The sequence below is a fragment of the Zonotrichia albicollis genome, chromosome 27 (genome assembly GCF_047830755.1).
Source record: "Zonotrichia albicollis isolate bZonAlb1 chromosome 27, bZonAlb1.hap1, whole genome shotgun sequence".
Lineage (NCBI taxonomy): Eukaryota > Metazoa > Chordata > Aves > Passeriformes > Passerellidae > Zonotrichia > Zonotrichia albicollis.
Window position 1 is genome coordinate 97,915 of NC_133845.1, and position 27,786 is coordinate 125,700.

At 44.1% G+C, this 27,786-nt stretch overlaps 2 protein-coding genes across 2 annotated transcripts; one reads left to right on the top strand and one right to left on the bottom strand.

Moving 5' to 3' along the window:
• Nucleotides 1–564: 564 nt before the first annotated feature.
• Nucleotides 565–18,454, bottom strand: DDX6 (DEAD-box helicase 6). Its single transcript, XM_074559557.1, has 14 exons — nt 18,295–18,454; nt 15,897–16,360; nt 14,384–14,447; nt 13,792–13,896; nt 12,419–12,548; nt 11,784–11,930; nt 11,366–11,464; nt 10,727–10,845; nt 10,115–10,243; nt 9,672–9,788; nt 8,104–8,167; nt 7,133–7,234; nt 6,222–6,405; nt 565–4,702 (listed from the first exon to the last, which is right to left on the bottom strand). Exons 2-13 carry the CDS (start codon nt 16,094–16,096, stop codon nt 6,230–6,232), a joined length of 1,452 nt encoding a protein of 483 aa, XP_074415658.1. The 5' UTR covers nt 16,097–16,360; nt 18,295–18,454; the 3' UTR covers nt 565–4,702; nt 6,222–6,229.
• A 1,799-nt stretch (nt 18,455–20,253) lies between these two features.
• CXCR5 (C-X-C motif chemokine receptor 5) lies at nt 20,254–27,222 on the top strand. The gene is made up of 2 exons (XM_005494655.4): nt 20,254–20,307; nt 23,942–27,222. The coding sequence occupies exons 1-2, from the start codon at nt 20,269–20,271 to the stop codon at nt 25,016–25,018; spliced, it is 1,116 nt and encodes a 371-aa protein (XP_005494712.3). The 5' UTR covers nt 20,254–20,268; the 3' UTR covers nt 25,019–27,222.
• Nucleotides 27,223–27,786: the final 564 nt, after the last annotated feature.

A 27,786-nucleotide genomic window follows, 5' to 3' on the forward strand; every position in this document is an offset into this window, starting at 1 on the left:
TCTGGTCCCTTGCAGAAATTCTCATTGTCAAAGAAGCAGCTAACTTGGCACTGCAACCAGATGCCATGCGGCGTCTTCTAGTCTTGAGGAGACGAGACTGTGGAGCATTCAACCCTGGAAAAAACAGCTGCCATGTGGAGGGTCTGTGCAGAAAAAGGATGTCCTCTCATGGACATAGCTCATTTTATTGTGAGCCTCCTTTTCTTGAGGCTTCTCTCCAAAGGTTGTTGCATCCAATGCAGACCCCATGAATCTCTATAAGGACACCAGCATGTTTTTCACTCAGCAGAGTTAAATGAAAAAAACAGAACAAATGGGAGTTCCAGGGAGCTTTTATTGAGTTTAATTAACAAAATCAGGATTTTTCCATTCATCTTTTTTGCACTCACAACTCATGAAGCTCTTCACAAGTCAGTGCTGCAACACATACAAAGCCAGAGAAAACACATTCTCAACAAAATCTGAGCTCCACTGGAGAGTTTGCCAATTGCCAATTTAACAGAAAGCCAATTTTCCCCTCCCTCCCTTGACTGTCTTGAAGGACTAGACCATATTGTTTGCTGGTTTACAGTTAGAATAGCAACCCTTTGTCTAGGGTCTACTGGATTATGACACTCCACCTAAATTGCAAATTTTTTTTTTTTTTCTTGAAATAAAAGTTCCAGTTTCTTTCAATAAGGGGAACAGTGACTATTTTCTTCTCCTGACACCCCTTCCCCAAAATTACTGGTTAAAATACAGCAAGGCTGTATCTTAATAAAGACATCCCTACTCCCATCCCCCCACCCCCCCATCCACTCCTCCCTAACTTGTCTACAGCAGAATTTAACAATGCTTCCACGCAGAGGCATTTTAGCAATGCAGTGATGCATTGAGCAAAGCCTACAGGATAATCTGCCAAAGCCTTCTTGTGAAGTTCAGATGCATGCTCTTTGGTCCAGAGACCTGGTTGATTACAAAGATAAACTGTGATTCGAAAACCAGAAGTTCACAGCAAGCAGAAAACTCCCTGCAAGGACTACAGCTGCCCAACCTCTACCATGGTAGCTGAACTGCTGAAGTCTGTGGGAACAAAATTCACTTTGTTCTCAGGAAGTAATGACCAGCAGCCACAGCAGCATTATGAAGTTCAGCATCAGAGCAAGAACCACCACAACAGCAGCTCAAGAGATGTGGCATGACAGCTCTGTAACCTCTCTTACAGAAACTGAGGCAAGACAGCCATCTGCTCAGGTTTGTGTCCTATCAGTCATTTGTAAAGAAAAAAGTGTTTGAAGCATTTTTAAATCCTTGGAGCAGACACCCACCCCCCCCCCATCCCAAATAAAAATAAACAGAAGATCAGAATGAGATGATTTGATACCACCATATAACACAACATGAATTCATGTTGAGCTTCCCTGTTCTTACCCACAAAAACAGTCACAGAGGGCAAGGAAAGATGCTCCCATCTCATTCTGGAAATTGAAACATGTATTTGAGACCAACCCACCCCCCTCCCTTTGGGGAAAGGCCTCCAGCAACTACAGTGCCCACCTGACAGTGGACACCCAGAGACAGGCCTATAGGTTCTCTCAAGGGGCTGAAGATTCCTTCTTCACAGCCACCTCATCCAGTTGTGAAACTCCATTTCAGAGACTCAGAGTGACACTTTCAGACTTCCAACAAAAAAGGAATGCAGAACACATCAGGTCCTCATTCTCATCAATTTTGTCAGAGGAAGTATTTGACCTAGGGCTCATCACTGAAGGTTCTGACTAATCCATCTATAAAGGCTGATAACCAGCAAAAACTGGAGCTCACATGAAATCTCAGGAAGCCAAGATTTATACACACTCCTTACTCTTTGGTAGGGAACAAAACAACCAAGAAAACCCCAAACCAAAATAACCGAAAACAAACAAAAGCCCCAAACAAACAAAAAGGGGAAGGAAAAACAATAAAAAAAAAAAAAAAAAAAAAAAAAAAACCCAAAACAACGCCCCCCACACACAAAATAAAAAAAATAAAAAAAAAAAATCAAAACTAGGATTATCCTAGTCTTCTGGAGCATCTTTCCATTTGCAAGATCACATCTGTTTGAGATAGCCTACTAGCACCAAAAATAGGCTGCTTCTTCCTTGAGAAGAAGCCACCTAAAAATGGTGCCCCCGATAGTTTAGGTAAGTGCCATTCCTCAATGAGAGGCCAATTTTAAAGTAATACTTTCAAAAGTTCTGTGCTTCAAGAGGGACCATCAATGCATGGCACCAGGCTAACCTACCACAAATCCATGCAGAGCACACACACCCGACTTGACATCGCTATCCTGTTCTTGTTACATGTGCATGCCCTGGTGAGATACAAAATTTATTTACATTTTCATGTCTTTGTTGCATTAAAATGATCCCTCTTCTGTCTGGAAAATCATAAGCTGGCTGCAGTACAGGAGCAAGATTTTACTTTTGGTCAAAGTTACCACCCAGAAGCTCCCACCCCCCACCCTCAAAAAGCACCCCAAAACTGTTTACATTTAGTACCTGCCAGTCAGATATAAGCTATGTGGCTCACAGAGACCAAGCTCTTGAGTTTGTATTCTAGTGCAGCATTTGCTACAATTATGGAGTCACTGCTGACAAAAGAAGAAAAACATCCCGAACACAAAAACCTTTCAATCTTGTAAAGTTGTTGTCAGGAGGCACCTGGCTTCTATTTATGATCATCAGGGAAAGGAATGGCTAGTCCGCCTTGCAATTCCAAACTATTTTACTCCAATTCAAAAAAAGGGTCAAAATGGAGAGAAATTAAGACAATTAAATCCTGCCTCAGAAGTAAGCAAGCATGGTGTGAGTGCAGCATCTGTATATGCAATAAATGACTGAGCAAAAGGGATGGCATTCACCCAGGTGCCTCCTGACAGTGGTGGTTAACAGGCTAAAAGGGATTTTAAAAAGAGTAATTTTTTGATTTGTCTCACTCCTTTTGCCTGTAGATCAGGCCAAACATCAAGCATGTTGGGAGGGGCACAATTTAAAGCAACACTATTTGACCAGAAAGCACTTTTCAGCAATATACAATGTAAAATGACAGACAGCAACTCATGGCAAACAAGAGTAGTTGGCAAGCAGCTTCCTGCAGCTTCTGACATTAACAGGGGTTTGCCCTTACCTGCTCACAAGTTCTGCACAGAGGCCACTCTGGGCAGAAAACGCAGCACTGCAGGAAGTGAATCAATTCCACAAAGCTCCAGAACTATCAGTTTATGCACGCAAACTGGTTTTTTTATGGTCTCTCAAACCCAAATCCACACCTTACGCGTATACTGCTCAGCAACACCCACTGGATTTCCCTCAAACCATGGTGGAACACAGGTCATGGACTCCTTCAGAGCTTGTCAAGTTCCTGAAGCTTCTAAAGGGGAAAATCAAAGAGCATCTCCCAAAAGGCTGAGCTATGGATTTGGAAGTCTTGGTGCCCCACAAGTGATCTCTTCCATAGGAGCAGTACAGGACTGTTGCTAGCACCAGAGTAAATCCACCCTGACAAGGGACACTTGTGGTGGCCTGCAGTTCACAGAAGTCAGACAACATCTCATTGTTTAGTGTTGCAGAAAACTGAGCCCCTCTCATCTTTAGCTGCTCCCATAATCAGTCTAATCCCTTTAACCTCAGCAACCTTCATCATAAAAGAAAAAGTTATATATGAACCCAAACAGAAAAAAAAAATCATATTTACAAAGTTTGTACAATATACACATCTGATTTTCTATGGGACACACTGCACCAGAAGAAAGAGGGCCATGGCTCTGAAACAAGTCTACCTATCAAGTGCTGTAACTACTAATGAAGACTCATGGAAACCAGTCTTTAGTGTTCTGCTAGAGCACAGGGCTTTTCTTATGGCTCCTGCAAAGGATCACAGGCTACTCTTTCCTTCTGGAGCTATGATGCTGCACCTAATCAGCCCAGATTTTAGGTTGGTTTCATTTTAAATACAGATATTTACAGTTTGGGTGAACTGCAGATGCATATCAACTCCTCCAATAAAAATAAAAAAAAATTAAAAAAATTTTTAAAAGTTGAAAAAAAAAAAAAAAAAAAAAAAGGAGTATTACCAGTAACCAATACATTTCACCTCCCAGCCCTGGGCTTGACTACATGGGAAGGAGGAGAAGGGAAAGAGAGGGGAACTTTGACCTGAAACCAAAAACAGATGTTGATTCCTTGGGCTGTGTTGGAAAGGTGATATTCTGAATGGTCTCATAGCATAAGGCACTTTGCACGAATAAGTAAGAAGCTCTTTAGCTTAAAAAACAGATGAGTAACCAGGGAGAAGTTGAAATGCACTCAGTCAATGGTTAAAGAATTTGAAATAGCAGACAAGCTCGTGTTCATCAAGATTCTTCTCTTTTCAGGGTTTCTCTTCTTCCCTTGCTGACCCTCCCGCCCAAAGAAAACAAAATTTAAAACCAGCAGTTAGTGCAACTAATGTTCAATCAGCACACAGTGCAAAAAGTGGAAAAACAAAAAGACATTCTTCCTTTTATCTTCTTTCTTCCTTGCTGCCAAATTTAAAGAGAAAAAAAGGCCGAGTTCTTTTAGTCTTCATAGTTCCGAAATGAAAAGATGAAGAAAAACCCACAAAGAGAAGGGTATCCCCAAAGAAACGATGTGTCACAGATCTGGATCATAGGGCTTCACCTTCTGGCATGTGTAATCAAAGCCTAAAAAAAAAAAATGAAACAAAACAACAACAAAACCACCAAAATCAAACCAAACAAACAAAACAACCCCTCAAAACCAACCAACAAAAAAAAAAAAAAAAGAAAAAAAACCAAAACAACCAACCAAAGAAACCCCACAAACAAACAATCAAAAACCAGAAAAAAGGCAGAAAAAACCCAATAAAACAAACAACCACAACACCCTCAGTTAAATCAGTTCTATACAAAACCAGAACACAAAGTAATGAATCACATACAATAACTATGCAACAGCTCTCAAAAGGCAAAGGGCATATTGAACAGCTCAATACCAATTTCAGCTTTGTAGAAAGAGGTGATGCTAAAGCCCTTCTGTACCTATGGAACATGACTACCTCCTGTTTTTTTGTATTTTAGGAAGCAGCAAACTGCTCGTGGGCAAGGTCCCAGCATTCCCCTTAGGAAGCTGTCCACATTCGTTAACCCTTACCATCCAAGAGCCTGTTCCACATTCATTACTTGTTTTGTATTCTATTTATTTATAGACATGGAGAAGGTTCAATCATCAAAGCAGAAGCTTTCAAGTCAGCTTGGTATGACTATCTAGGGCTATCCTTGGATGACTTCAAAGAAGGAACCACAGGTTCATTTTAACGCTATCAAGCAGCCTGCTTCTATAGCCACTTTTTTATCTTTGGTCATCTGAAAAGAATTTCAGCAGCTTCACTGGTATTGTCTTTCTAATTCCTGACCTCTGAGAAGAGTACACACAAGAATGATTTTCAGCCCAAACTGTATAGTGATGGATCTTGCATGACATCTTAACTCAGGTCAGATCATCATCCTGCAGCCAATTTAGCTTGACTGCAGTCCAGGGCAAGTCTTCTTCCTATAAAAGGACTTAACTCAGCAGCTTTTCCTGAGACACTGATCAGAGAGGGAGCACTTAGATGAGTCTCCAATAGTGAAACCTCATTTTCTGTTGAAACTACGTAGACGACCTCAAGTGGCAGCAAAGATGAATTACAGCTTCACTCCCTACTTTGTTCACTTACAACAATTCTATGAACCAAAGGATACAAGAGGCAGCACCTTTTGCTTGAACCTGGTCGTTCTGGCTGGTGAGGTGCTTACGCCTTGGTTGATGCTCTGTTCTCACAGCTATCCATTTTATCTCCTCACCTTTTTGAGGACTACTTTCCTCTCTGCCCCTCATCAATTTCTCATTTCAGCTTACAATACAGAAAGAGTTCATTAGGCTACTAGTACTCCATCAACCATTCCCCACTCACCCTTTTCCCCATTTTTGATCTCCTTAACACATGGTTAGCATTTCAATTAGAACAACTGAAAAATACTCATCCCTCCCACCTTCAGCACATCCATGGAATTCCTTGCACTGACATTCTATTTCAAATCCGTGTTTTTACATTCAGAGCTTTTTCATCACATCAGTTTCCCTCTTCCCCTGAGGTGACACTGACACATCAACAACATCCCTTCATTCAACACATCACTATTCAGCAAGGCATTTACATACCTGCATGTTTACTGTTTCTCATCTTCTACAGGTTCACTGTGGTATTCTGCCACATACAAGCTCTTGTCGATGTTGCTTGGTATGGGTTTAATTTCAGTTCCCAACTGTTCCTCAATACTTTTCAGGTTGAATCGATCATCATAGGTGATTAAGTTGATGGCCAGGCCAAGATGACCAAAGCGACCTTGACAAAAAACCAAAAACATACACCTAAACTGAACAGAGTTAACATAGAGGCTGACAGAAAAAAAATCTGCAGACAGTGAAGTTAGTATCATTCTGTGATGTTAAAAACAATCCAGCCACAGGTGTCTACACCTTTCACATCAGTTTTTGGTAAGGAGTTTTGTAGTGCTGTAGGAGTAAAACTCAGGAGGTTCAAAATGCTCTGACCAAAGCTCCTGGATAATCACCAGCAAAAAGTCTTCCAGAGCTCTTGAACAAGCCTCAACTATAAAGTTCAACTACACCAAGTTCCTTTGTTTTTTGCCTTTCTCCAGGGCCAATTCTGCTGATTCCCAGACAGTAGAAACATATCTCAAAACACATGCAGAAGAAAGACACATACATCTCTAGGCTTGAGACACTCTGAAGCTGAGATTTTAGTACAGAATTTTCCCCAACTGCAAACAGGGGCAATAGTAAGTCTCCTGAGATAAAAGCAAGATATGCCTCCTTTTTTCCCCCATTAGATTGTTCAGGCCAGTTTCAAGAGAACAGCCCTTTATTCAGATAATATCCTCAGTGAGGACAGCCATCTGAAATGATACCCAAAAATAAATTTGTCAGAAAAATCAAAGCTACCTAAGGTAATTCTCAAATATAGTAATAAAAAACCAAAAGTCAATTCAAGGCTAAAAAGCATCACAGCCCTCAGCAAAGTTGTACCTAAAACAAGTTTTTCCTCTCACCTGATCTGCCAATGCGATGAAGATAAGTTTCTGCCAGCTTTGGGAAATCAAAATTTATCACCACATTCACAGCCTGGATATCAATACCTCGGGTAAACAGATCTGAAAGACAATCCAGATCACAAAGGAAGTTAATTTCAATGAGCTCAAACGCTGACAGCGTTTAGGGTGTAAAGATTAACATTGCTTTGCACTAGTTTCCAAATATACGCTTTCCTTGTATCAAAGGCAGTTTACATACAATCGTGTTACAGCTTCCTCTTGCTCTGTATACCTTGTAAACATGAATAATGTAAGAAGAAAAACAAAAACCACCAGATCTGCACATCTACGCAGAAAAAATAACCACAAAGCTATTTTTTCCACATTACACTATTTCAGAGCAGTTCCTCTCAAGCATCTCTTCACACAGAATTGTGCACTGCCAGTGTCACAACAGACTTGAGACCTGAACTACATTCCATCACCTCAACTACTTCTATTCTGCTTCTAGCGATTTTTGTTAAGATGGCCCAGACATATGTAGTGACAGCAGACACTGCCAGGTATTGCCATAAATAGGCCATACAACAAAGAACTCAGATCATACTCAGGCCAGTCAAAACTACAGAAGAATTTAGAAAAAGTGAGCTATAAACACTTAAAAGAATCATCAAAACATCATATGACCATAGTCACATCTGTACTGATATATCATACAGTTTACGACCCAACAACTCAGGGAACCCTCACACGTGAAAATAAAAACACTATTGCAGTAAAATTATTTGTTGGCAAGCTGCACCTTCACAAAAGACAAAATTCCTAATGCCCAAAGGAGTGCTGCACCCTGCTAACAGGCAGGCTTGACAAAGTGACATTTTACTAAAACATCTTGTTTTGGTTTATTACAGCTAACTGATCTACAATACTGGGATAATGCACTTTCTATCATAAACTTTAGAAACAGGAAAATGTTTAGGAACTCTCACCAGTGCAAACGAGATTGCGGCACAAGCCATTTCGGAAATCATGGAATACACGATTGCGGTGCTCCTGGAAATACATACATATAAACAAAGAGAAACAAAAAACCAAAACCCACAAACCAATCAGCTGTTACTTTTAGGTATATTCCAGTAACTAACACCCAACTTCAATCGCATACATTTCCTCTTCCCCTTGTCGTTAGAGAACAGCTGAGTTGAAACAAGATGCCAGTACAAATTTTGTAGCACTTCTTACCATATATTCTAAAGAACTAACTCTACAGAGTTTTGATCCCATTTCTCAACAAAGGCAATTAACTTACTGTGTTTTAAAACCTCCTATGGTGGCATCAAAACTATCTCAGAAAAGGACTATCTAAAGAAAAAAATCACCTGAAATCACATCAAGGAAGTTAAACTGATATTTTGACTGTTCTCTTTCTCCAGCTCCCCCTTGCCAAATTTCAAATGTTTGACTCACTCCCCCAAAAACTGAAGCTGGTAGTAACTTTCCTTTCCTTTAACAGAATTAGGGGTGGGATGAGTCAGTTATCTGTGAAGACTCTCCCCTCACAAACACCTCACTCTGGGCTACACTAAGATTAAGTACTATCACTGTTGAGTGAAATTTAGAGAGGGAATGAACAAGCTGAAGCATTCTGGAAACTTAGCTGCACTCATCCAAAAAGATCATCTACTGACTGATCAAAAGCATACAAAAATCAAACATCAAGAAACCCACTTCCATATTTCTCTGTTCTCAATAACACCACCACTTCTGTTTCTGCCCAATTATTGCTCTGCATCTGCCCCAGCAAACATTGGCACCACCTGTCAGTTGCATGAGCAGCAAGTTATCCTAGTTTACATATAAAATTTAAAAAAAAATGTTTCAAAGTAAGCCTGTTCTACATGCATCACTTCAGCCTTCTGACATCTTTTAATAGCGTGAAGCTAGAGGAAGTATTGTACAGGAGCTACTGTACAATTAACAGAAATCTCCGCACCAGCAGAGCTGCAATGGCATTTTGTACCAGCAACACCACAGCCACAAATGTATGGTTATGTATGTATAGCCACAGCTTTCACCAAGAGGTTTGATTCAATCCATCGGCTCAACTTCTCATATTCCCCTGCAGTCACAGTGCAAGATTACTGTTTGCAAAGCCACAGCGGGCACTCAATGGGCTACTACGTACCGTGGTTTTTGTAATTTAATTCAGGCCCATTTTCATCTGAGTTAGTTACACTGTGTGCTCTATCCTGGCTCCCCATGCTGCCAAAGCAAGGCAGCAGCACTAAAAACTGGGCCTTCTGGCTGCAGTTAGTGCTTACACTGGGACTAATTACCCTGACATGAAGTAGTAAAATACCAACTGGACACATACACTGAATAGTCCAGAAAGAGAGCTGGGATGGGGGAAGGTTGGCAGTGAGTATCTAAAACCAAAGCTATAGCAAAGCAATACATGCCTCAGTTTATGAAGAACATGCAAATTTAAAGCAAGCATGAGACTTAGTTCGGCTGTTCAGTAAAACCTGAGGTGGGGTGGAAAAGACTTCATACTCACCTGCCTCATTTTAGCATGGATATAAAAGCAGGAATAGCCCAGCTGGGAGATCTTTTTGGCTAGCAATTCAACCCGTTGAGAGGAGTTGCAGAAAATGATCGACTGGTTAATCTGGAGCTGAACATATAAACAGTATTCTCAATAAATGCAGCATTTTACTAACAGAGGATCCCAGACACGTCTAAATCCCATGTAGAAAGAAAGCACAGCAAGTATGCTGCTGGTAATTTAAATCAGATATATTTCTGTATAGGAAGGGAAACAATTAAGAAAGTTCTGTAACACAGAGATGCTGGACAAGAAGCATGCATTATTAGCCTTAGATACATAACATATTTTGATAAAGAACTTTCATTAGGCTGCTTTTAAAATACTCAGCCTTATTCATGATCCCAAGAGAGAAAAAGCTTCTGGTATGTTCCCTACACAGCCCTGCTCCTTACCCTGGAAAAGAGTGTATTGAGGCAGTGCACTTTCTGACGCTCAGTGACATAGGCATAGTACTGAGTAACTCCCTTCAAGGTCAGCTCCTCCATCAGATTTATCTCATACGGTTTCTGCAAATGGGAATTCTGAAAAATAAAGATATTCATAAAGCAGGCAGATCTACGTGCAAAACAATGTATGCAGTTCCCACTCTACACCACACATAACTTCCTCCAAGGCAAGGATGCACTACTTAGCCACTCACTCTTCATGCTATGCTGAAAACAGGGTGGGTAAATTTTCACAATTACTTATATATCCAAGGTGACTAAGCAGGCCAAACAGGAGCACCCTCCACAAGCAAATCCACACAGATGATTTAACTAATATACAAAGTGGAAAATAGCACCTTATAGGCATACACCTAGCTTCCCAATAATGCAACTGCAGGTCAAAAACTGCTTTCAAACTTCTGTCCTAGACTTAGGCCTAGGCTGATTTAGATTAAACCTGTGAAGTTTAGATGTATTTAAAATACCAAACACTAACAGCTATGCACCACTCATTCACACCCGTCCTGCACAATGTCACCACCATCATCGTACCTACAGGGACACATGTCCACTCACCATGAACTTCTGCACACTCAAAGGAAAAGTGGCTGAGTAGAGCAAAATCTGTCTGTTTTTAGGTAGTGTGAGGATTATGTCTTCCATTATTTGAACAAAATCTTGAGACAGCAATTTATCTGCCTGTAACAACAGAAGTAATAAACAGCAAGTTAAAATAATAGTGTAAGATTTTAGCCTTTTGGTAGCTACACATTTGGGGAAAGGAAAAAAAAACAGTTACCAAGGCTCCCACCAGAGCCATCCAAGAGCTTTCAAACTACTATATTTTCACTCAGAAGCTTATGCTATTAGATGTTCATAAGTCAATTTTATATACATTTATATACATGGTAAGCACAGCTGACTCAAACAGAAACCAAAGGAAATGCATTTCTTTGTTGCAGAATAGACTTACTCTATTCTTCAGCATCAGCAAAGACAAGAAAGGCAAATCTTCCTAGGCTGTTTTCTTAGAAGATTTACATGCAAAAAATTCTTCCTGTCAAAACAGTTTCTCAAAAATACTCAGAAATGGAGGAGACCTTACAATGTCTCTAAGCAAGTTTGAATCACTGCTGTGCACCAAAAGGACACTAACTGAGACACATAATTTCTTTAACTTGGTGTTAAAATCCCAGAACATTTAACATAAGCAACTTGCCTCATCCAATACTATCATCTGGACATGCTCAACTTTTGCTACTCCTTTCTTGATGAGATCGAGAATTCTCCCAGGGGTAGCTATCACCACATGCACTGTAAGGTTAGAAGAGAGAGAGTGAAAAAAAAAAGAGAGAGAAAAACAAACAAACAAACAAACAAAAAAAAAAAACCAAACAAACAAAAAAAACACCACAATGTTAAGATGATTAAAACTGTCTTTCCAGTTTCCTTCCAGTATTCATGGCCATGTTTCATATGAACACTTTGGAAGAATGACAACAGTATACGAACACCAAACAAGACACTGTAGTCTGTTCTGTAAACAGGCAAATAGTACCAAGCAGAAATTCCACGACCCCATTGCAAAAGCCACAAAGAAACAGCAACCTTAGCATAGCTAAAATGCTCTGACCTGTATCATCAAGTCTCATTATGTCATCTCGCAAATTGGTTCCTCCCGTTGTTGCCATCACTTTGGCACCTCCCATGTGCTTGCTGACTTGGATACAGATTTGACTGACCTGCAGGGCTAGTTCACGGGTGGGAACAATCACCATTGCTAGAAGTTAAAAACATCACTGTGAGTTATTAGTAACACCCTGTATCTTAAAAACTCATCCTCAGAGGAGACAGAGACTTCATGTAAAACAATGAAAAGCACAGTCTAGGAATTCCAGTCCAGGTATCCTGAACAAGACCTAGCAACTGCTTTTGACAAGGCAAATTCCATGCAAGGGTTCTCCAGTCCTTGATGCACTCATTGCACAAGTATCCCAGCCAGCATGCTTGCTTATTATTATTCCACATTCACCTTCCAGGGCAAGACAGAAAAGTCTACAAGCCTTCTTCTATTTGAACCTTTTGAAAACAACTGTGGGACTTTGCAAATTACACCTCCCCATCATCACTCCTCATTAGCTTTCTCTGGAAGTACAAGCAGATAACATACACTGCCCAATTTCATTAACCAGTTTTAGATTCAAGTCTCTAATGTAGTGACTGACACCATTACCTGGCAACAGCTAAGTGTGATCCACCTCAACTGACCTTGTATATTGTCCTTCTTTAAGTCTAGCCGTTCAAGTAAAGGAATGAGGTAGGCTCCACTCTTGCCTGTTCCATTTTTTGCTCTAGCCAAGATATCCCTACCAGATAAAGCAATGGGGATGCTCTCCTCCTGAAATGCAAGGACAGAAAGTGCACGAGCAATTAATCATAAGTCATGTTTCACTGAAGAGGCTGACCAAATTTGACTCCCCTCACTAATAATACCACATGAAAGCTGACTGTTTCATGACCATTATTATTATTACTATCCTGGAACTACAAGCATGACAGACTCAGAACAGGAAGAAGTTAAACCCATCAGTAAAGAACTCCCCCAGCACTTCCCACCTAGAAGTCCCTATCTTGCCTGATCGTAAGAAAGGGATCAGGTACCACAGGTAAACCCATACTAACACATTAGGAAAAAAGTGAAAAGTTGGGAAAACAAATAGTGAAGAGACAGTGACAGTCACCAGCAAACTCCTCCTAAGGAAAAAGATTCCCCCCTTAATCTGAGCATTAGAACCACCTCAGCCCATGTGATTCCAGCCTCTATATTCCTGTGACATACTTCTCAAAATCTTCAGCCACCCAAACACAGGCCCCATGTATTTTTAATTTCACTCCCTTTTTCAGGAACATCTAAAGAAATTTCAGCCTTTTGGAAAAGTGCCATAATTAGAATCTGTTTATAAACAAAGCCAGCCATAGTTTTCTCATGCCTTAAAGAGATGAGGTGGTAAAGCTGTGTCAGTGATAAACCTTGAGAGACCATTTAAAAGGTAATTCAACCTTCCACCCCCCAAAGTTTAACAGTTCTTAACAGGACAAGCCTTAGAAGTATAAGAAAGATGGAGGTACAGAAAAGTAAACTTGCTAAGATATTATTCTCTCTCCGACAAACTTCATAACTCTTCTTCCACATGATTACAATAAAAAGAGCCAACACTGCGATAAAGCCATAATCATATTTTTAACAACTAAAGGTACATAGCCAATGGTAACTCAGTTTTGGAAAATTTATAGAACAGATCTCTGGGACTACTTATGTGAAAGCACTGTTACTGAACAGAGAATTATCAAATTAACATCTCCAGCATGAAAAGGAAAATCCAAGTAAAATGTCTCAAAAGTGTAAAGGCAGTCCCATCACTAAGTCACTCAAAGATTGACTTAGTGATTTAGTTGGGGGTTAGAAATTCTTGCTTTTCCCAAGAGAGACCAAGTTCTTTCATTCACAGCTTCAATTTTCCCCAATGATGGCATAAGTATTGGACAGTTAGGCATAAGAACATCTACAGAAGTTAACATCGACAGAAGTTAACATCTACAGAAGTTAAAAGCAGCATCTAAGTAGTCAGTTTGAAAACAACCTGAATAGGAGATGGTTTTTCCCAGCCCATTTCAAAAATTCCCATCAGCAACTCCCGTTTCAAACAGTAATCTTCAAACTCATTTCCTTTTGTGGAGGTCACGTCCTGAATAATAATAAAAAAAAAAAAATAAGCACATCCATAAGATCAGGTCATACAACCTACAGCTGTTAATTTGATCTGAAATTGCCTGTACAGGAAGACCACAAATTACTACACAAGAGTTCCCATTAAGTCAACAACAACAATGCAACACCCTAGAGCAGCAAAGGAAACACTGGCTTTCTCAGAGCCAAACACAGCTTCTGAGTGTATACAGTGACACCTTCCCATCTGCCTCACATGAAGCAGAGGCTGCCTGTGTCATGTTATAATACTAATAAAGTAAGAAATCCACAGTGAACACCATTTCTGAGCTTTCCAAGAATAGCATAGCATCACTCACAAGCAGTTGAGAGAACAAATTAATTCTTCATTTAAAACAGCGGGAGCTGAACTACTTTTCAGCCTTCACTCAGGACAGTATTTTACCACTGCAATCTCTCTCACCAGTTTTATTTAATATTTATACCTACAATTCAATCATCCTTACCGAAGTTTTGATTCTCAAATCCTTTGGAGGGAGTTTTAAAGTCTTCTTCCAGTCATCACCAGGTCTATAGCAAAATAAAATGAAAACAAATGTTTAAATAATGAATACTTTGATTTTGCAGGTTTTTTTTCTTAGATATAGTGATGAACATATAATATTTTCACCTCCTCAAAGCTAAAAGCGCCTACACATATGAGCTCACGTCCTCTGTGAGCTAAGCAGGATGTAACAGGCAAAAAACTGTAAACAGACAAAATCACCTGTCTGCCAAATAAGTCTGAGAAATCTTTATCCAGTCATGATTCAGGTCCCATTTTTATGGCACTGAATCAAACAACAGAACAGATATAAAACTGAGCACGCACTTAGTCACATAACAGAAACTGGCTATAATAAACCCACACAACAATATTTCATGACTTAAAAGAAAAATTCTCTTGCCCAAGAAACATCCACTCTTAACCCCCAAGTAAGGTGAAAAGGTAAAAAACGCTTCTGGTGAAAAAACTTAGTAAGCAATCACTCCACTTGTTGACTAAACTTTGTTTTCTCTCCGTGAGATTCAGATACCCATCCTCTCTTGAAAGTCACTGTAGAGTGAGAGAAAGTCTTTCTTGTCACCAGCCCCAGGAAGTTATGCGTGAATTGTGATGAGTTTAATTCACAACATTCATTAGAGTAACCACATAATACGTTTTTAAAAAAGAGGAGGAGGGAGCAGGTTAGGCAGATTTTAAGAACCTGAGTGTTCCATCACACTTTCTCTGAGGAGAGCTAGCACTTCCTTCACAAATAATTAACAAAATAAAATAAAAGCCAATGCTGTTCAGGAGGAGGAGGATCCATGGGGGGGAAAAAAACCCCAAAAAAAACACAAAAAAGGAAAGCAACACATCACCATACCATCCAAATATTTCACACCTTTTAGAAATTCCAACCAGCACACTTCCAAAACTAGCTGGGATGGGGAGCAGGATATCACAGTGGGACTGTATCCTCTCAGCTCAGCCTTTGATAAATTAAAGCCAGAGCATTACAATGAGAAGATCAGGTACTACTATTTAAGATCAGTGACAAAAGATAAATGACTTTAAAGCATTTCTCACCACGGGAAAGAACTGCAACAAACTGAAAGGCGTAAACAATTAGACTGAGACCAGGTGGCATTTCCTTCTCAGTCTTAAATGTCAGTTCCGTTCCTTTTCACTCCTATACTTCCCTCTTGCACCACTTCCAACAAGCAAAAAACACAGGCTTCTAAAGCTAGGCTACCTCTGACAGTGGCTCACACTCAGAAAAGCACAGCATCAAATTGGATTTTCACAATAGTAACTGTTGGAGAGAAGCTTACACATGGAAATACAGCCTCTTCGTAATGTACATGACAGGACACTTCTAACAACCCATGTGACAAAATAACAGAAGACAGCATTTTCCAAGGGGGAATCCAAGAATGCTTTCCCATACATAACTTTTAAACATTCCTTTTACGGCAGCCAATACAAATACTTACTTAATAGCAGTGGTCATACTCTGTGCTTGCTGTTGAGTGCCATTATTGATTGTGTTGGCATTTTTCAGCTGGTTCATCTGTTGCTGAGTTTGTGTGCCTCCACCTCCTGGGCCCCCGCTGGGTTTTACAGGGCCTCTCAACTGCCCATTCTGACTGGATAGACCCATTATAACAGGGTTCTCTGTTCTGGCCGTGCTCATGCTTTTATCTTTAAAGATGTCTTTTTAGACTTCAAAACTTTGAAAGTCAGTACAGAAACTGTAATAACAGTTTATTAGACTCTCCAAAATGAAGAGATAAATAAGTCTTGCTCAATATATGAGTCCTTTATTGCAATGCAGGCAAGCACCTGTAAGTCACTCAAAAGTAAAGCAGTAACTTGCTCTGATGCACTGTGGAACAACTTTTTTTTAAAAAAAGCCCTCTATTGAAGTTCAGTTATATCACAATTCACTTGCTTCAATCTGAAAGAGAAGCAGACAATAACAATTAGTATGTGGATTTTTGTCTATGCAAATCACATCAGTGTACTCTTGTATTTTAGAAAAATTTCTTCCCAGGCAGTGTGCAACAAGAGCACTTGCTTTTTTGTTTCCTCAGTGATAATTATAAAGACATGCATCAAACTTTTTTTTGCCTTTCTAGAAAGTGTTGCCTAACATCTTTAGACACCAAAGAAACTTCCCTAATAGCTGTACTTTCAGCGACCTTCCACTACCTATCCCCTCACATAAAGTAACCATTAAGTGTATCAATTGCTTTGATGGCTCTTCAATTCCCCCACTTCCAGGATGCAGCCAACCAGCCCAAAAACATGAAAAATATTATGCATAAGTTTGTGACAAGAAGCAAGACTACCACAGCAAGCGGACATTCCAGTTAGAACTGACAAAAAGCTTACATTACATTGATTGCCCTGTTCGGTTTGAATGGGAAATATAGATTATGTAAACCCAAAACAACAGCTTACACTCCTCCAACCCAAAATGCTAGCTCAACCAGCTTACCCCCAGTTTTCAACCGGGTATTGATTTAAGGCTATTCAGAAGAGGGATGAAACACCATTATGCTGAATTGAGAGCAGCTGCCTCTTTGAGTCGGAGTGACTGAGCTTGAACTGAGGCAGTAACACTGTTGGTCAGGCAGCTTCCTGCTTGTGATCTTACCTTCCTGTAGTCAGCAACAACTTATGTGGTTCTTGGAAGATAACATTTCATACACATGTCTTAATATTGACTCTGTATGTAACAAAAAGGTTGCAAAACTGTGGAAAGACAATGCAAAGTCTGGCCCTTACATAAAGCAAGCATGGATCAAAGACTCCTTACAATGGTACCAGGGAGACAAAATGTCCCCAGTCCAAAATCTGTTGAAACAAAATCTATTGGCTCGCCTTGAGCATCCGCATCTTGGGAAAACACAAAGGGAAGACCAGAAGACTACTGCTTCCTAACCCCGGCATTCACAACAAAACGCATGTTGTCCCAGTGAATAAAAAGGCACATTGAAGAGAGCATTTCAAGAGAGTGGAAAAGGAATTCCGACTTCTCAGCTGTTTTAAGGTGTGTCAGTGCTGGCTTCCAGCAAAATTTTAAAGTTTGCGATACTAGGATTTTCTGCTAGTTAACTTTCAAGGCATCTTCGAAAAGGTATTTCTCTTGCCCATTAACTTCGTAAAAACCAGAGGAGTTACGAAGGTAGCCAGAGACGCCAATGAGACCCGACTGCTAACGCCGAGAAGTTCTCCAACAGCGCAGGAAATGAAACCTCTGTCCCTTACGCCCACACGCTCGCAATTATCCTTTAGAAGAACACAAGTTTAAAAAAAACCCGCAAGTCTCAAGGAACCGAAAAAAATCTCCCTGTTCCGATAAAAGAGACGCCACCATTTCGCAAACCAGCGGACTGAAAAAAAAAAGGCCTCCATCGCATATCTCTGCTCTCCAGGCGCGGGCGGGCGGCCGGGGCATCAGCTCCGGACCTTTTCCTTTCCATCGGCTGGGCCCGGCACAAAGGGAGCCCTTGAGGTGCTCAGTGTGCCCGGTGAGCCCGGGCCGCAGTGCGGAGCCCCGGGGCAGAGCGGTGGGCCCGGCGCCGCCCGCCGATCGCAGCTGCGCCACACCAACACCTCCCGCCCGCGAACAATGGCGCGGCCGCAGTTTGCCGCCTGAGCCGGCGGGGAGCAAGAGCTGCTCGGGGCCCGCCCCGCCCCCGCGGTCCCTCGGTCCCGCCGGTCCCGGTGCGCCCAGGCCCGATCCGGCCGTCCCCGCCCCGCCCGCGGCGCCGCCAGGCCCCGCTCAGGCCCGCGCTCTCGCCGCAGGCCGCGAGGCGCGGCCCGCCAGCAGCGGCCCCCTCGCCCTGCTCCCACGGAGCCATGCCCGCCCTGGCCCGTCCTCACCGCCACCAGCCGCGCTCCCCCTCGCCCAGGTACAAAATCCTCTCGCTCCCCCGGTGCCTTGTTATGGCGACTCGACGCTCCAAGATGGCGGCTTCCTCCTTCCTCCTGTGCGCCCTCCCCCTCCCGGCGGGCGGCACCAGCCCGCCCCACACGCACACGTACGCACGCACGTACGTACGTACGTTCGGCGTGCGCCACGCGTCGTGTCGCGTCACGTCCCGCCCAGCGTGCGGTGCCCGCTTGACCGCGCTGGCCGCTCGCGCTGCTCCCTCAGACCTGCCCCTCCCCTTTGAACCTGGAAACGTAACGGGGCTTCGCTATGTGCCCATTAAAACAACACAAACGTAAGAATGAGGGACGGAGCCACAGCTGTAGGAGTCGTAACCGCCGATCGTGGCAGGCTGGGGATTGGCATTTGTTTTTAGACCGGTGTTACTTAGACGTGGATTTTGACAAAGCGAGACACAATGGGAGTGTAATCTTAGTAGTTACTGCTTTGCAGACAATTTTTTCTTCAAATGTTTTTTCCAAAATACAGGGTTCTCTGTTCTGGCCGTGCTCATGCTTTTATCTTTAAAGATGTCTTTTTAGACTTCAAAATGATGCAAAAGGACAAGAACATTCCCGGTTTTATCTAGTTCCTCACATCTACATCTGTCTGTAGGTGGTTGTTTTTCCACCCTCAGCAGCAAAAGCACAAGCTCCGCCCTCCAGTTGTAGCCGGTTGAGAACATCCTTCCTGACCTCTCTGTCTCCCGGGCCCAGTGATCTCCCACTCGCCTTACCCCTCAGCTCTTGCAGCAAAGGGCTTACTCAATCTGTGTTCTCCCTGTCAGTGAGGCACAGTGAGAGCTCCCTACGTCCTCCCTCCGGTTTTGCTGCTCTCCATCCTCTCAGGTAAAACTGCCCAGAAGCTGATGAGCACGTGCAGGTGCACACAGAAGTCCTCACGGCAGGGGAGGACAGCGATGTCCTCGGGGCAGCAGGTGCCCAACAAGTCGGGATCTAAGAAACACGAGTGATTGTAATCCAGCAGTGCTCAGAAGAATTAACACCACCTCCTCCTTCACCAGTCCAAAGTCCCACCAGAGTCCTTGCTGGTAGAGAGGCCTTAATGCAGCTGTATCTAGACAAGAGGAGGATAAGAACTCTGCTTGTCAAACCACCTCAGCTGCTCGCGCAGAAAAAGCTTTCTGCCAAAATGCCAGCTGCAATGCTGACTCAGACCGGGGCATTCTCTCTATGAGTCTGTTGCTGTGACATCACTGAACAAAATGCCCGTTTCCCTGAGCAGAGAAAATCTTGATTTTCCATCCTGATTATCCTTTGTTACCCTTGTGAAGTCAAGCTGCCCAGCCCCTGCTAGCCCTGCTCTAGACTTGCGGTGTGGCTGCCAAGGCCTTGCTTTCCTGTGCAAGCCACCTCACACTTCCCCAAGCCCAGACAACAAGTGAAGCAGCAGAAGGAGCAGAAGACAACTACAAGTCAATGGGGTTAAAGCAGCCAGGAGGACCCCAAGGCAGAGGGTGATGATCATACAGACCATACCCATGCTTCAAAGTCCTGCACAGCTCCAGAGCAGTGCCTGGATCCAGGAGGTTTCTGGTAAGGGTGGTCCTTAGCACAGACCTTTTCAAAGCCTTTCAGACCAGGTGTAACAAGGACAGCTGTGGGCAAGAAGGTTTTCAGGGAAGACCTAAAGATGTTCTGGATCTTCTGCGGTATAGACCAAAGGAATATGGAGTCTTAAAACTATACTTTAAAAGTCAACTTACAGCACTAGTAAAAAGATGATAAAGCTAGATGTTAATCTTTACATCAATCAGGTCACTCTATGCCTGGAGCTCATTTGCCTTGCAAATACTCTATTGTTACATTCTGTGCCCCTCTCCGCTCACTTAAATGATTAACTCCACCCCAGAAAAGAACTTTGTTGCAATATCCGGAGGAGAGAGGGATCGTGACCCTCAAACCATGGGGCCTGTCAGCTACTCCTCAGAGACCTATGACTTGGTGAGTTGAGCCTGGCTTTGCTTGATAACAGGGATGGCAGAGCTGGGGCGGGCTGAAAGGCCAGGTTTCTGGCCATCCATCTTCTAACCCTCCTGTTGGCAGAGGCAGAGCTTGAGCCGTTTCTTATGCCAGCGTAATCAGTCCTTCCATCTCTTAAGTTCAGACTTGACCACAAGCTGTTGCTTGCAGAGAGCTGGCGTAGTGTGGCTACAGCCACTGGGATCCAGGGATGGTGGGTATTCTGCTGGGGAAAGCTACCAGGACCTGTACTGGCAAGCACTAAGCCCAAGTACTGTCCTTGCATGAGGACACAGACCAGAGGCTCTGCAAAGGGCCAGGTGACTTACCTGGAGAGTGAGGCTCCAGCAGTCCTATCCTGTGCTGCCAGCCTCTCCCAGCTTCTGCTGCCTGCTGCTCTGCTGTCTGCACAGCCATTAGCCCAGTGTGGGCATAAAACACTTATTCTGAGCCAGGCACCTTTTGCACCAGGCTTCAGTGGTACAAATGACTGTACACAGTGTGCAAAGCCCTGTACACCTTATTTGGTCTCTTTTGACAACTGGAATACCCAAGCAAACCCAGTCTTCTCTCTCCGTGTGTGAAAACCCTTGGTATGACCACCCTGCTTGCTTGCTCCATGTACCAGCTTCCATACATATGGCTCCACATACTCCACAGACTCCACATACACTCTGCTGAAAGGGGAACATGCAGTATATTTACAGGAGAGGACTTTTAAAGACTGAAAGATAAATTGCAAGTACTATTTCTAACAGGGAGTGATGACACTAGGTATTCTACTTCATAGTTCTCTTCCCAGCCTTTACAAGTGAAAAAGAGCAGCTGCACCTTACAGAGTATGCTGTGCTATCCAATGGCAAGGACACAGCTGCATTATCATTACCCTGATTTTCAAATATTGCATCTCAGAATTTATTTTTTTACTACAGTGGCTCCCTGCAGCAGACCTCAGGATTAGTTATTCCAAAAAAGAGAAATGTTGGATTCAGTTGTTACCAAATGTTCTGTTCCTCCTTTTTTCCTACACACAGGGAAGAGCAAGCCCTACCCTTCATGCAGAAGACCTGTTCAAAGGTCCCTCTGCATGCTCACTGTTGACTTATCCCATCCCTGATCAGGCAGCCACCCACTTCCAGTCCTAGAATTGCAGCAGAGTTCCCAGAACCCTCAGCTTGACATATTCAGTACATCTCCTGCAGCTCTGGTCCCTGCCCTTCCTGTCTCAGCCCAGACTCTGATTTTTCATCCTCTTTTATTTGTCTTCAACTCATCTCTGTCCACTCCTACCCCTCTGTGTTGCTCTGCTTAGAGGTGCAGGCAAGAACGATTCAAACACAGCTCCACATAAGCTTCCCCTACCCACAACGAGTGGTTTACAGTAAGAGCCCTCTTTACCTGCTCTCCATCAGCAATCAGATGGTGTCTGATAGTGGCACTCAGCCTCTGCACTTCCGGCTCCAAACACCAGGTGATGCTGGAAACTTGTCAGCAGCCAAAGCCACGGAACGCCAGCCAAGCTACCCATCCACTGCCATCAATGGTGCTGGCACGGCTCCAAGGGAGGACTGACACTCCAGCCAGCAAACCCTGCTATTTTCCATAATTTCATTTCTCCCTTCAAAGCTTCTTCCCTTCAAAGTCCAACCTCTCCCCAGTGAAATTTCCCATTCCAACATACCATCTGTTTGGGGTTTTCAGCACAGTCACCAGCACTGCCTGAGCAGCCTGGTTTGGTCACTACACCAAAATGCAAAGGTTTTTAGGTTGTTTTGCTTTTAATCAGAGAGGTTCAAGGATCTGGCCTTGGCCAACACATCACAGATTTCTGTGTGTGTTGTTAACTCCTCTTGAGAGGTCCAGGTCCAGAATAGGCAGGAAATACTTTCAAGCTGGGTAGGAAAATAACTGGGAGGGATTTCTTAAGGCCCAAAATCATACCCTAAATCAGAAAAATAAAAAGTTCTTTAGTAATACAAAATGCTTCTCACCAAAGGCTTGCAGCCCCACAGTTAGATTAGCAAGAGCTGGGCACGCTTATTCCACACTTTTCCCAAGGACTCATTCCCTTGGGAAACTGGAGTGCTCCTGGGGAGTGGACCCTCCTACTGCTTGGAGACTGCCTGTGCCTGCTGTCTGCTCTACAAGTTTGGTAATTCCCCATAGACTTAAGCCCCATCAGCATGCTCAGGCTTCTTCTGGAAACATGCAGGTAGTTTCAGTAGCAGAGGAGTTTAGATAAGCCCCCACAGTCATGTGCAGATTCACCCAGTGCATTACCCAGGGAAAGCTGCCTGAGAGAGAAGAAACATAAATCACCCTTCCTTAGCTAGGTACAACTCCAGGCTGGTCACAGCTTTGTAGCTTTGTAGCCCCTTGGGTGAGCAAAAACCCCCAAAATCAGGTCTAAAACTGTGTAAAGCAGGGCTGGTATTTTTAGACAGGAACTTTAGCTGATGAGGGAAGGAGCAGCAGGTGCAAACTGCTGCAGCTGGCAGTGAAAGGTATGAAAGCATTAGCAGAGACTTCCGCTGTGATCAACACTGAAGTCTCAGCATAGGTCTCCAGAGAGGGTGTGGGTGGGGGACCTCAGGGTGACTGCTGCTGAGCTCTTCCCAGTTGTCACTAATATTCATATTGCCACAAGCCTCCTCCACTGCTCTCTGTTGTGCAAGGCCAGCTGAAGCATGACCACCATCCAGGGAGCCCAACAACAGCTCAAGACTTGCCCTCAGCTTCAGCTTGAATGCAGGCTGGTCAAGAAGATACAGCAAACCAAGGGCAAGTCACATCTGCAGCAGCTCTATTGCACTTCCCTTACTGGATATCAGTCTGGGGTCTGAGTGGTGTTTTCCCTTCCCTTTCCTGCTCTGACTGCAATTAATTCAGAACTGAAAGCTTTATCAACAGATCTCTCTCTCCATCACCTATTCCTGTAGCTATGGCACCACAGCACCTCAGAGGCTTTCCTCCCATTGTGTTGAACACTTGCCCCACACCTTCCTCCAAGTGTGTGGGAAGTGATCTCAAAGGCCAGCTGCTGCTGACCCCACCTCACCTTGCTCTTTCATAGGCAGCTCTCAGGCCTCTGAGGATGAGAAGAAGGGGACAGGTTCACTGCACAGAATTTGAGGTGCAGATGTTGCTGTGTGGTGAATCCTACCACCTTCATACCTGACAGCAGGCAGGCAGGACAGGAGTGATCCATATAAGAAGTGGGTGGGAAAAATCAGGAAAGCTGGTAGAGGAGGGTTCCATTCTATGTGAGAAAGCAAAATTCGCCAGCAGCTAACTTGGCAAGAACAAGAAGATGAAACTGATCATCTGATTGGACACCAAAACATCCCCAAATACTCCAGTTAAAGATTATAGACTGAGCAGCCCTCACTGTCACAGATGGAGAAAAGCCTCTCCACCTGCTGCTGCAACTCTTGGCAGCAGAGGCACCTCCAACACAAGAGGGGCCTCATCACACTACAGACAGCATCTCCTCCTGATGCAGGTGGGCTGCAGGACATGGAGGTGCTGTGCTCTAGGTCTGTCAGGTGCAGCTGGGGGACTGGGTTCTTGTGTTGAGAAACTCCCCTCTATTAACAAGACTCTCTCTGTTCCCCAGAGCCAGGTGGAGCTGAGTGGTTACTATGAAGCTGAGAACACCACCCCTTCTTTGGAGGGCTACTTCTGCTTCAACCCAGCCTCATCTGTGGTTGGCAACCAGGGAGACCCCTTCAGAAAGGTCTTCATGCCCCTCATCTATCTGCTGATGTTTGTGTTGGGGACTCTGGGCAATGCTCTGGTCCTGGTCATTTTAGAGAGGTTCAAGCGGTCTCGTACCACCACAGAAAACTTCCTTTTCCACCTCACCCTCGCCAACCTAGCACTGTTGCTCACCTTCCCATTCAGTGTGGTGGAGAGCCTGGCTGGGTGGGTATTTGGGAGGTTCCTCTGTAAGATACTCAGTGCTGTCCACAAGATCAATTTCTACTGCAGTAGCATGCTGCTGGGGTGCATCGCAGTGGACCGTTACCTGGCCATCGTCTATGCGATCCACACCTACCGCAAACGCAGAGCTCGCTCCATCCACCTCACCTGCACAGCTGTCTGGCTCTGCTCATTGCTTCTGACTTTACCTGATCTCATCTTCATGGAAGTCTGGACAGATGACAGCAACCGCAGCATTTGCTATTTTCCAGAAGTTGGGATTGATGGAAACAATGCATGGCTGGCAACTCGCTTCCTCTACCACACCGTGGGCTTCTTTGTGCCTCTGCTGGTCATGTGTTACTGCTACATGGCCATCATCCGGGCACTGTGTCAGTCCCAGCGCCTGCAGAGGCAAAAAGCTGTCCGTGTGGCCATACTGGTCACAGGCATCTTCCTCCTGTGCTGGAGCCCATACCACATTGTTATCTTCCTGAACACGCTTACCAAGCTAGAAGCCTTCACCAAGAACTGCCTCCTGGAAGACCAACTGGACACAGCCATCATGGTGACAGAGGCCATTGGCTTCACACACTGCTGCCTCAACCCCATCCTCTACGCTTTTATTGGGGTCAAGTTCCGTAATGACTTCTTCCGGATCCTGCAGGAGCTTGGCTGTATAAGCCAGGAGACCCTGCAAGAGATCCTGGAGGTGGCAAGGAAGGGTAGTGGGATAGAGTCTGACAACATCACCTCCATCTCCACTTTCTAGCTGGGAAGGGCTGCCTGCGGGGAAGAACTGGCCTGGGTCTTTCCTTCCCAGTGGCACACTTGCTGTGGTCTCAATTACAAGTTTCACAAGCATCCCCACAACTTTCTTCACTCCTCAGGAAACAGGTCCAATAGCCACCAAACACCCAAATCTCATCAGACACCTTGCTTGGCTGTTCCTGATTCTCAAACTTGTAGAGACCCATCTGGCAACTGTTGGTGAATGCTGGATGTCTGATGGTCACTCTTGTGGAGCTGGATGAAGATGGTCGCTCAAGTGGGTTGAAGCTGACATTCCCACCTCTCCCTTGAAAAACGGACTGCAGGCATCTTGTGCACAAAGCCAGGCACAGGACTGGGGTGCCAGGGTTAAGGAAAAATGTGCAGCCAAGTAAATGAGTCATGTCAGTAAACAGGTCTCCATTTCACTAGCTAAGGTTGGTACACATGTGCTCAAGGGAAGCCGTGGGACTCAGTGGCCATCGCAACTGGAGAGATGCAGGTAGGACTGATGGGGGCTGCAAAGCTCAATCCAATAGCATGGGTGTACAGTGCTGGACACTCTTTGACTGCAACATTGTCCTCCTGCTGCATAACATCCCCCCAGCCTGCCACAACACCCTCATCTTCCCAACACAGCTCATGCCAGGAGGTCCTCCCACAGACTGAAAGATTTGACTGTCACAGACTCCTTTCCTGACACCAGTTGCATCCTTCCCCACTCATTTGATCTGTTTTACTGCTGTTATGATCTTCTGTGAGCGGCTGCTGAACTAAATGCCTGACTATGCAAAAGTTTTCCTTTAAGGAGGAACACTGTCTGAGGAGATGGCTTCTGTCTTGTGAGCGCACACAGGGGAGAGAAACCACACAGCCTTGTAAAGCTGATAGTATAACTTTTTTTTTTTTTTTGGCAGCTAGTTGTATGGCTATTTATGGGTTCTGAGCACAAGGAGACCCACTGCCCCAGAGTAAGGGAAAGTCTCCTTTGTTTTTAGCAAGGCTAGAGGAAATGTGACATTTTGCTTTGCACTATGCTTTCTGTTAGTTTTCCTCCACCTGCACCTACAGGGCTTTCAGAGATTAACTGCATCCAGATGTACAGAGGACAGACCTGGGTGGTCATCTTGCCCTGAACTGCAAGTATGCAGAAACTGCTCAGATCAGGGCAGCTTGATGACAATTTGCTTCAAAGTAAGAGCAGCAGCTTTCCCCATCATTAATTCTTGCACCACAAGCTGGTGTGTGGGGAAGCCCCAGTGGACTCAAAACAGCTTGCTGCTGCCTAGGAGGTCTTGTCACAGTTTAACATGGCAGCAGGCCCACAATACTGCTCCATGACGTTTCTGTTCCTAAAGAGTACTGTGCCCTGAACTGTAGGAGAGCCATACATATCAATGCCACCCTCCTCACATGCACACTTTAAAATCTCCTCTACCCTTCACCTCACATTTTAAGCAATGTCGAAACAATGTTAGTTCTCCTGTGACAACAGGAATTTTATGCTAATCTCACTTCTGAAATTCATCCCACTAGCAGACGGCTCAGTCCCAGGTGAACTTCACAGTACTCAAGGGCCCTGCTAAAAAGACCAGCCAGTATGGAAGGGACCACATTACCTCAGCCTGACTCAGGCAGAGATCTCAATAGCTTGATCTCACATTGTGTCTTGAGGAGAAAACTCATCTAGTATAAGGCAGTCCTCCATTTCCTGCAGCACCGCATCTTCAAAGATGAAACTTTCAAGTAATGGCAGCTGTGGTTGTTCAGGCACATACATGCAGCAGAGAAGGGCAAGTCTCTTAAGCCTGCAACTGTGTTCTCCATGCTTGTACCAGTGAGAAAACCCATTGCAGGAGCATTGTAAACACCTCCCCAGTAGGTTATGGTGACAACTGTGTTTCTATATGAAAATGTTATTGAAAAAAATAATAAAGTATTCAATAATAATAAAAATATTTACAGTGGTCACAAAGTAAAAAGAAAATCTGCACTCAAATGAGAGTGAACAGACTACACATCTGTTGTTACTATAGCTTTTTGCACTTGTATGTACAAACCTTTAGAAAGTTTTGAGGTAAGCTGTAATAAACAGGTGAATAAAACACCAGTCTTCTCATGTGTAGTGCTTGTAAGCATTTGTCTGTAACTGTGTCACTCTATTCAAGGGAGACGCATCAGAAAGGACTAAGTGGGCAGATGGCACCTTTCTGACAAGCTCTGCTCAAAGAGCTTAGAGGAGCACCTTGCTCAGATTCCCCTTCACCAGTGCTGCAGAAGGCTCTGCTGTGTTCAGAGTCAGTCCAGACCTGCATTACCTCTCTGCTGTACAGAGCCTCTTCCACTAACCGCAGCACCTTCTGCCTCAGTTTTACAGCAGCTGCTAACCTGACTGGAAAACTGCCCTTACACCTATATTTGGCCCACACAGCCTGGGAATGGCTTGGCTCAGAGCTGGCAGACCTTCCCCAAAGAGTTGCCATTGTTCCTCCCATAGCTGCCTGCAGCCAGCCTGCTGAATGTGGGTAAGAAGAAAGCAAGAGGAACTTTCCTTCACTGCATAGGAAGCTCTGCTTTCCACTCAGCAAAATCCTTACTGTCTCCTCAAATGTTGCATGGCTGTCACGACACCTTGCCCCAGAGTGGGCTTCCCTGCTAAGTACTCACACTGCCAAAGCCACCACTGCAGCCCTCGGGCAGACCTTCATCCTCCCCACTGGAGCTCTGCTCAGCCCCTATGCCATGGCTGCCAAGTGAGGCAGATGCACC